This window comes from Babylonia areolata, chromosome 35, assembly GCF_041734735.1.
Source record: "Babylonia areolata isolate BAREFJ2019XMU chromosome 35, ASM4173473v1, whole genome shotgun sequence".
NCBI lineage: Eukaryota > Metazoa > Mollusca > Gastropoda > Neogastropoda > Buccinidae > Babylonia > Babylonia areolata.
The window spans coordinates 8,296,299-8,306,298 of NC_134910.1; the positions used below are offsets into that span (position 1 = coordinate 8,296,299).

General features: G+C 43.2%; 1 protein-coding gene across 1 annotated transcript in view; it reads left to right on the forward strand.

Moving 5' to 3' along the window:
* Window positions 1–251: 251 nt before the first annotated feature.
* Window positions 252–10,000, forward strand: part of LOC143277788 (uncharacterized) — a 37,041-nt gene continuing 27,292 nt past the window's right edge. The window contains exons 1-5 of the mRNA XM_076582691.1: window positions 252–602; window positions 4,684–4,848; window positions 5,154–5,367; window positions 7,484–8,573; window positions 9,997–10,000. The exon at window positions 9,997–10,000 is cut by the window's right edge and continues 464 nt beyond it. Coding sequence (XP_076438806.1) covers window positions 351–602; window positions 4,684–4,848; window positions 5,154–5,367; window positions 7,484–8,573; window positions 9,997–10,000 — 1,725 coding nt within the window. The 5' untranslated portion in view covers window positions 252–350. The remainder of the gene's footprint in view (window positions 603–4,683; window positions 4,849–5,153; window positions 5,368–7,483; window positions 8,574–9,996) is intronic.

Below are 10,000 nucleotides of genomic sequence, written 5' to 3' on the forward strand. Positions count from 1 at the left end.
AATAAAGTATAAATAATCTTTTTACAAGAAAACAACGGAAAGCAGACCGTACTTCAAAACAATGATTTAAAGGGGGAGAAGAAAAAAAAAAGACTGTGTCAAAACAAACAAATCGATCAACTGACTCATTGATGAATTGAATGATTTTGTGATCAACAAATAAAACAACCAAGTGAAGGAACATACAAGTGACAACAAAGTTAAAAAAAAAAAAAAAAAAAAAAAAACCACACAACTTACCATTCAACGTTGCCAGCTCCAGCGCCACTTCCAAGTCAAACATCTGCCCCCCTACCCACCCCCCACACCCCCACCCCCAAACCCACCACCCCACCACCCCACCACCAACGATGGAAATCAGGTCTCCAGCAGCATCCCCACACGCGAAGACCCGCATGCCTCCTCGTCCTCCCGTCACCACCGTCACGGCGGTGATGGCGTCACTGATGACGTCGCTGATGACGATGACGGTGCTGACGTCACAGGGGGTGAGGGGTCACGGGAGGCTGATGGACCCGCCAGCCCGAAACAGCATGTGGCGTCTAGGCTTCAACAACCCTGTCAACTACAACGACAACGAGCTGTATTGCGGGGGCCGTATGGTGAGTGAGGGATTGGGTGGGTGGGTGGGTGGGTGGGTTACCTGCCCCCCTGCATGGGCAACCCGGCTCGGTCCGGTGCTGCTGGCGGTGCTGGCAGCTGTAGGTTAATTCATTTTGTTTGTTTTTGTTTCATTTATACATGTTTGTTTGTTGTTGTTGTTTGTGTATAGTTATTAATATACATTTATTTATTTATTTATTTATTTATTTGTTTCAATTATATGCATTTATTTATGTATATATATATATATATATATATATATATATATATATATATATATATATATATCTATTTATTTGTTTCATTGATATGCATTCATTTATTTATCCATTTATTCATTCATTCATTCATCTAATTATCTATTTATTTATCTATTTATTCTTTAACAACACGTGGTTTTCTTTTAGTAGTGTAAGTACGTGTTTTTTTAATAGCACACATTGAAATGTTGTTCCTTTTTTTCTTTTCTTTTTTTATAGCAGACGTTGTTTCTGGTTTTTTTTCTGTTTTGATTTTGTTTGTTTGTTGTTCTTTGTTCTATCTATCTATCTATCTATCTATCTATCTATCTATGCATGCGTGCGAATGACTAGTGTGAAAGCGCTTTGATTTGTCTCTGCACAAGATTCAGCGCTGTATAAATACTATCATTGCTATTATCATTACCTACCTGTCTGTCTGTCGGTCTATCTATCTGACTTTCTATCTATCTATAGTAAATGTGTAGGCTTTTTGAATAGCGCACGCACCGTGTTTTTGATAGCACACGTGTGTTTCTTTGATAGCACATGCAATATTGTTGTTGTTTTTTGGGTTGTTTTTTTAATAGCAACATATAATTATGCTCTTTTTTAATAGCACACTATCTTTCAATAGCACACTTGTGTTCCTTTTATTGGCACGTGCATGTTGTTGTTGTTTCTTTAAAGCATACTAACGTGTTGTTGTTATTTGTTCTTGTTTTAAAAAGCACATGCATGTTTTTAAACAGCTCACTGCATTCTTTTCAAAAGCTCTCGTATGTTTTGTTATCACTGTTTTGTCTTTTTTTAAGTTTAACTCACTCAGTACGGCCAGTCCTCTCTTCTCCTCTACACAGACCCCTCGGAAGTCCAGTGGGTGTCTGAATGACCCAACCTTTAGCCTCCGTCGTCAGAATTGTGGCATTCACCTCTTCAGTATAAGAGCCTTCCGCTTGCAATATTTTGATGATGGTAACTGGGGCGAAACGCTGTTAACGTCGTCTCTTTCGCCGTTCGTATGGAGAGAGTTAATAGCACACTTTTGGTTACTGTTATTAGCACACATATATTCTTTCTAAACAGCACACGTAATTTTATGTCCTTTTTTGATAGCACACGTTGTTTTGGTTGTTGTTGCTTTTTAATAGCACACACATCTTTTTAAAGCACATGTATGGTTTTTCAGTAGCACACTATTTTTGAATAGTACTCGTGTAGCTCACATATAGCTCACACGTGTGTGTGTGTGTGTGTGTGTGTGTGTGTGTTTGATAGCAGCATCTTTTAAATAGCACATGTGCAGTTTGTTAATAGCACACATGTAGTTTGTTGTTGTGTTTTTAAATGGCACGTGTGCTTTCAGTAGCACACGCATTTTTTGTTGGTGTTATTTATTTTTTTGCTTGTTTGTTTTGTTTTGTTTTCAACAGCACACCTCTGGGGTGTTTTTTGTGTTTTGTTTATTTGTTTGTTATTTGTTTGTTTTTTGTCACACATATGTTGTTCTTTTTAATAGCACACGTATATGTTTAAAATAGCACACTGTTTTTTTGTTGTTGTTTTTTGGGGGGAGGGAGGGGGAGTTAATCATCAATAGCATTCATATGTTATTATCATTTTTGTAGCTCACGTGTGTTCTTTGTTCAATACCAACATTTTGATAGCACACGTGTAGTATTTTTTTTCAGTAGCACACATGTAGTTCTTTTATTTTAAAGAGCAAACGCACGATTTTTTTTTTTTTAATATCGAAAGTATGTTACTTTTTAAAAGCACACGTCCAGGCCTTAACTGCACACGCTGGCAATATTTCTATTTATCTTATTCTTTTATAGCACCCATAGCAGTAGCTGTTATAGCTCGGGAGCTATAGAAGTAGCACCTGATTCAGCTAAACCGAGGGCAAAACGCATGAGTAACAAGAATGCCTTTTTGAATGCAGAAAGTAAAAGAAATGCAAAAGATTATAAAAGGTGTATGAAAAAGCAAGTGAATAATTTTATAATCATTTTAGACTTTTGCTTCAAAACTCCGTCAAATGCAGTTAAAGGGTCCAAAAGCACACTGGGGTTTGATACATAGAACTAAGAAGAAAAAAAAAGATTTTGTTGATGTTGTTGTTGTTGTTGCCATATTATCCTCAGAAATAGATAATTTTGTCTTGTCTTGTCTTGTCTTGTCTTGGCTCCTCCCCCTCGATCCTTCCCCTCCTAACCCTCCCCCCCCCCCGCCTCTCCTCTCTCTCTCTCTCTCTCTCTCTCTCTCCATGTCTTTTCGTCTTAGCTTTTTTGTCTGTCTGTCTGTCTGTCTGTTCATCCATCTGTTTCAGTGTCGATCTCTTCTGGCGAGTTTATTCTCCTATCATCAAATCTGTGATAGTCTGTGTTCTTGCCTCCGCCTTCCTTCCTTCCTTCCTTCCTTCCTACGTGCATTTTGCATCTCTTTGTTATAAATGTAATTACAAATCTGCCCCTTCCTATCTCTGTGGCTGCCTTCACCTCTACACTCCATCTCGCTCTCTACGATCGGCTTCGGATCCACTCTGTTTACGCATACCCAGATTCAAACACTCCACTGTTGGACGCTGTTCTTTCTCTGTCTCTGGACCTTACATTTGGTATGAACTTGACTCTTTCGACTTCGTCAGGTCTCCGCACTCAGCTCTTTTCAAGTCTGGCCTTAAAACCCACCTCTTCACAAGACAGCCTCTCTGCCCTGCCTCTTTCTTGTCTTCAGTTTCTTCAGTTTTAGAGTTATGCATTCGTGTGAATGACTGGTGTGGAAGCGCTTAGATTTGTCTCTGCACAAGATTCAGCGCTATATAAATACTATTATTATTATTATCTCTACCCTTTTCTTTTTAGTACGTGGGGTGAGGGCGCTTAAAAAATTTTTTTTTTTAACTATTACGACACACACACTCATAGAGGACGTTCAGTGTGAACTATGACCGGTGTGTGTACTCGCTCTCTGTGACAGTCACGTTGTGCATGACTCTGGCCTGGCCACACTCCACCGTTTTCACACTGCCTGCACCAGCCGGCCGCCGCGCCTTGCACGTTTATTGCTCCTTGCGCATGCGCGGCTGTTTGACAGGATGTTGGTCGAAGGGAGGCGAGAGAGGGGAGGGGGATGGGGGGCAGGTGGGTGGAGGGGGCAGAGGGGGGCGGCGGGGGGGTTGGGGGGGGGTCTTGTCAGGACGAGGGAGATGGTGGTGGGAGGAGTGAAATATGATAATGTATAGAACGATGTTGATAACGTATACTTCAACAGCGAACGTCCAAAAAAATAAATAAATAAATAAAATAAAATAAAAATCAAACTGAATAACTGAGTAACTAAGTAACTATGTTATTTTTTTTTTTAAGCAGACTCGAGCAAGCAAGTATACCTAAATACACATTTCAAATTATTTTTTTCCTTAGCAATAGACGTAATCATCATTTCTTCTATAAATAGATAAAATTTCATCGAGAGAGAGAGAGAGAGAGAGAGAGAGAGAGAGAGAGAGAGAGGAGTAAATAAAAAGAATTCAATAGAGTTTGAGCGGGTTATATAAATACTGCAGTGGTGTATATAAACGTTTTGATGCTGTCAAAAACAAACAAACAAACAAACCAAGGCACAAAAAACGAAATAATTGAAACTCATTAGCAAACTGACGTTGTTGTTTTTTGTGGAACATTCATTTTTGTACAGATTTCTTTTTATTTCTGCGCAACAAATTGATTGTCGAAACGCTGTTTATTGATTAATTTCAACTGTTGGTTAATTCACTTGAGAAAAAAAAAAAAAAAAAAAAAAGAAGACACCAAACTTCTGTCAACTCAACAAACAGGTACAGTGGGTTCGAAACAGTGGCAAGTGCGGAGTATGTGGCGACCCCTATCACGCGCCACGTGAGCACGAGGCTGGAGGCACGTTCGCCAATGGGATCATCGCTCGCACCTTCCGCCAGGGTGACGTCATGCCCATCACCGTGCACCTCACAGCCAATCATCAGGTCAGCAGCTGGGCAACTAGTTTTGTTTGTGGTGATGATGATGATGATCATCATCATCATCATGAGAATGATGATGATGTCAGTGATGCTACTACTACTACTACTACTATTGACGATGATGGTGATGACAATGATGATGATGATGCCAATGATACTACTACTACTGCTGCTGCTACTGACGATGATGAGGAGGAGAAGAAAAAGAAGAAAGAAAGAAAAAAAAAAGATTTGAACCGAACTGCAGTGTATCAAAACCCCAAACAGAACGGATTCAAACTTGAACTCCAAAAGGACTGGGTTTGCAGGGATGGTTCGAGATCCGGATCTGCCCAGTGAAAGACGCCAGCAAGGCGGTGACCCAGGAGTGCCTGGACCAGCACCTGCTGCCCAGGGCGGACGGGGCCGGGGAGCAGTTCCCTGTGCCCAAGGGCAAGTACAACGCCTTCTTCAACTACTCTGTACAGCTGCCTCCTGACCTGAAGTGCGAGCGATGCGTGGTGCAGTGGAAATACCGCACGGGTATGTATGGGTTAACTCACTCAGTACGGCCAGTCCTCTCTTCTCCTCTGCACAGACCCCTCGGATGTTCAGTGGGTGTCTCAATGACCCAACCTTTAGCTTCCGTCGTCAGAATTGTGATATTCTTTGTCAACATTCACCTCTTCAGTGTAAGAGCCTTCCGCTTGTAATATTTTGATGGTGGTAATTGGGGGTGAAATGCTGTTAACGTCGTCTCTTTTCGCCGTTCGTATGGAGAGAGTTAAGCATTATGGGCATGAAAAAACATAATGAGGCTGGGAGAGTAAATGATTTAACAAACAATAAAGAGTGGTAACTCTCTCCATACACAAGGCACACAACTTCAAGTCAGTTCTGGCTTATTGGCTACCCAATCAGCTACAACACAGGTATAATAGACCTTCAGGTGACCATAACTCCCCCTTACCCAGGCGGGGTAGTGGGGTGGGTGGGGGAGGGAGGGAGGGGAGGGAGAGATTTTTCATTGTAATTTCCCGAAAGTTTGATCAATTTTCCATCCAAATATACCTGTCTGCCAAAAATGAATTACGGTATGAGTATACCAGAGTATTGTTGTTTTTTAAAAAGGCGGTTTTTGTATTGTCGCGAAAGTGTGTGACTAACAAAAATGGTATGTTGTTATTAGTGAAGTGTCAAATTTGACGAAAATTAGGTTTGTAGAGCTTCATATTATATCACTCAGCCTTATACTATCAAGAATGACCTGTTAAAATATACCCGAGCGTTACAGACGTACTATTACTTACCCAAACCCCACAATTTCAAGTTTCGCGTCGCCGCAATTTACAACAACGTTTTATTTGGTAAACAAGACATCATCATTAATGGTTTATGCGTCCATATACCGCACTTACATGAGTAGAGGGATTTACCACAATATATGCTTTATAGTTTGGTCAGTTTTTCTATCTACAAATACCTGTCCAAAATCACCTGCACCACGTAACGTCAGTCGCGGTGTAAGAATCCAGACAATGTTAAAAAACAGAAAAGGTAAGAAAAAAAAGAAACTCCATTCTTTGGCAGTTGCGAAAGGTGTGGCCAACAGAAAAAGTAGATAGTTAAGAGTTAACTGCAAACTAACTCTAATCATTCCTTTCGAATTACAAAAAAAAAAATCACTGAATTGTTCATGTGCACTATCAAACTGTGCCGTCTTTCATTTTATGCCTCAAGAACCTCTTTCTTGTACTTCGCTTATATTAAAGTGGAAAACTTTTGTGGTATACTTTTGTAGTTTTTTTCTTTCTCTGTTTGGGGGACTTTTTTGGTGCCAATTTGTGTCCTCGAAGAGTTCCTTTGTACTTGGTGAGTGTTTAAGAAACTGTCCCAGATGAAGTATCCCCAGATTTTCCAACACTGAAATGGGCTCTGATGGCATGGTCGCTGTGTTTCCCGGCCACAAAGGCTTCAGCGGAGCCTCTGGTGCAGATGCCCAACTGAACGATGATGTCTCTAAAGCCTGTTCCTCTCATGTGCCTGGAACAGCGTGTTTTTTTGTGTTTTTTGTTGTTTTTTGGGTTTTTTTGTTTTTTTTGTTTTTGTTGTTGTTTTTTTGTTTGTCTTTTGTTTGTTTGTTTGTTGTTGTTGTTTTTTTGTTGTTGTTGTTGTTTTTTTTGTTGGTTTTTTTTGGGGGGGGTTAAATATCTTGTCTTATTTCCTCATAACAAAATGAAAATTTCCTCTTCAGCCCGTGCTACCCCTACCCCCATTCCTCCCTCTGTGTGTGTGTGTGTGTTTGTCTGTCTCTGCCTTGATCTGTCTATCTATCTATCTATCCATATGTCTGTCTGTCTGTATACATTTATGTATGTATGTCTGTATGTCTATATATCTGTCTCACGTGCGTGCTTGATCGTTCATTTTTCTCAGTGAACTGATTTTTGACATCTTCTTCTTCTTCTTCGTTGGTGGGCTGCAACTCCCACGTTCACTCGTAAGTACACGAGTGGGCTTTTACGTGTACGACCGTTTTTACCCCGCCATGTAGGCAGCCATACTCCGTTTTCGGGGGTGATTTTTTTTTTTTTTTTTTTTTTTACATGATTGTGGTATTAGCAACCCTGTCAAAGAGGACCTCATTTTCATCCCCCAGGAAACACTTGGGACAAGGACGACAACTCTGGTGTCTTCTGTCTGGGTTGCGGGCCCCAGGAAGAGTTCTACAACTGCGCCGATATCGCCATCCTTCCAGACGAGACGGCCAAGTCAGAGTCCAAACATCCGCCCAGAAAGGATTCACCTCCCAAACCCACCATTCCGGCCAAGAAGGCCTCGCAGAAAGAAGACACAAAGAGGAAACAGGAGAAAGAACGGGTGTCACAGGCAGACAAAACGCTAAACGGCGTCAGAACGAAAGGAAAGACACCCCCGCGGGAACTGGAAGAGAATCTATCCCAGGTAAAGGACAAGGACCTGCAGAAACGACGGCAGTCGGCGAAGGACCAGAGCAGAAAGTCGCCGACCAAGCCTGTAGAAGAACGGTACAGCTGGCGCGCAGCGTCGTCTCTCCACTGGCTCACCCCGTCAAGAAAACAACACCCAGCGTCCTCCCCCACCACCACCACCACCACCATGAAAGTCAGCATCACCACCACCACCACCCCGGGGAGTTTAAACACCCCACGCCTCCAAAACCCCTTCGCCTCTCCAAGAACGACGAAGAAAACAAAAACTAAAAGTAAAACTGACAGCAGCAGCAGTGGTAGTAAGAAACTCCCTCGCTTCGGTAAAACCAGCACCAGCCCCGCCACCGCCACCACATTGCCACGAAGCACGATCAGTTGGAGAAAGTTTCTCTATCCGCTCAGAGCGGTCCCCAGCGGCGGCAGAACCTCATCTCCGCGACAGCAACCGGCGACACAGGCAAGGCGGAAGCCACACACCGGTCTTGCAGGCGACGGAAGGCGCCGAAACGCAGTACCCAGCTGGTTAACCCGTCTGAGCCAGGCCCGCCGGCAACAGAGGCAAGATCAGCTGACGACTATCCGAACGACCAGGCAACACACAACGACCAGACAACACACAACAACCAGACAACAACAGACCACCACCAGACCCGTCATCTCACGGGTTCCCACTTCACTCAACGCGGACACCAGTCGCGAGAACTTCCGGCGGAAGCTGTGGCGCCATCTGTGGCGATCCAAACAGAAGCAAGATGACGGGCTCTTGGATCAGTCAAGGTACGTAGATGTGCTTTAAGTTGTTATCTGCAATTATTCCACAGGTTGTAATGACTGTGTGTGTGATATAATATTACTGATAACACGCGTTCCCTCCTGGTGAACCTCTTTTTCTATTCTTCTTCTTCTTCTTCATTCGTGGGCTGCAACTCCCACGTTCACTCGTATGTACACAAGTGGGCTTTAACGTGCATGACCGTTTTTACCCCACCATGTAGGCAGCAATTTTCCGTTTTCGGGGGTGTGCATGCTGGGTATGTTCTTGTTTTCATAACCCACCGGACGCTGACATGGATTACAGGATCTTTAACGTGCGTGTTTGATCTTCTGCTTGTGTATACGCACGAAGGAGGTTCAGGCACTGGCGGGTCTGCACATATGTTGACCTGGGAGATCGGAAAAATCTCCACCCTTTACCCACCAGGCGCCATTACCGAGATTCGAACCCGGGACCCTGAGATTGAAAATCCAACGCTTTAACTCATTCGAGACGGCAAGTCTTCTTCTGTTCCTGTCCCGTCACAGACCCGTCCTGATGACCAGCGGATGTCTGATTGGCCCAGCCTATACTTTCGTCACTAGCAATACGGCATTCTTTGTCTTTGTCTTCATCCACCTCTCTGATGGGAGAACCTTCCACTTGCAAGATATAACGATCGCAGCAGCGGCGAAAAACTGTCAACGTAGCCTCTTTCGTCGTTCGTTCGGAGAGAGTTAAGTATCTGCAGGGTGGGTCTGCCTCTTCATTGGGGAATTAACATTACGGGCAATAGCGATGCAATAAGGGCTGTATGTAATCAAGGCCACCTGTGAACACTGTTTATGCAACCAAAACTGTGAAATTCATTCAGAGTCGGAAGTAATGGCTGGCTATGAGTATATGCCGGATTTTGATTGGATTGTGGACATTTTGGGTTTGATCCCAGGCATGGCCAAGTGTGGGGGTGGGGGTAGGGGTAGGAGGGTAGGGTGGAGTGGATATTGGTGCCTGTTCTCACAGTGCTAGTTAAGAGGATACGTCAAACACACACACACACACACACACACACACACACACACACACATCCGCTGTATATTCATACGGTTTGTTTGTGCAGCCAACATTATAACTGTTGAAACATCGACATCCGTTGTATATTCATACCGTTTGTTTGTGCAGCCAACATTATAACTGTTGAAACATCGTTGCCAGCACTGATACCCCTGTCAGCATGGGTGTTGATTCAGAACGGGCATCGTCAGTGTTGATGTTGCAGAGTCCAGTACACCACAGAAGTGTGTGTGTGTGTGTGTGTGTGTGTGTGTGTGTGTGTGTGTGTGTGTGTGTGTGAACGCGCGCGCGCGCGCGCGTGCGTGTGCCATGTAAAATTCACGTACGGTGACCGGATGTCTTTTTTTTGTTTTTTTGTTTTGTTTTGTTCAGGAAC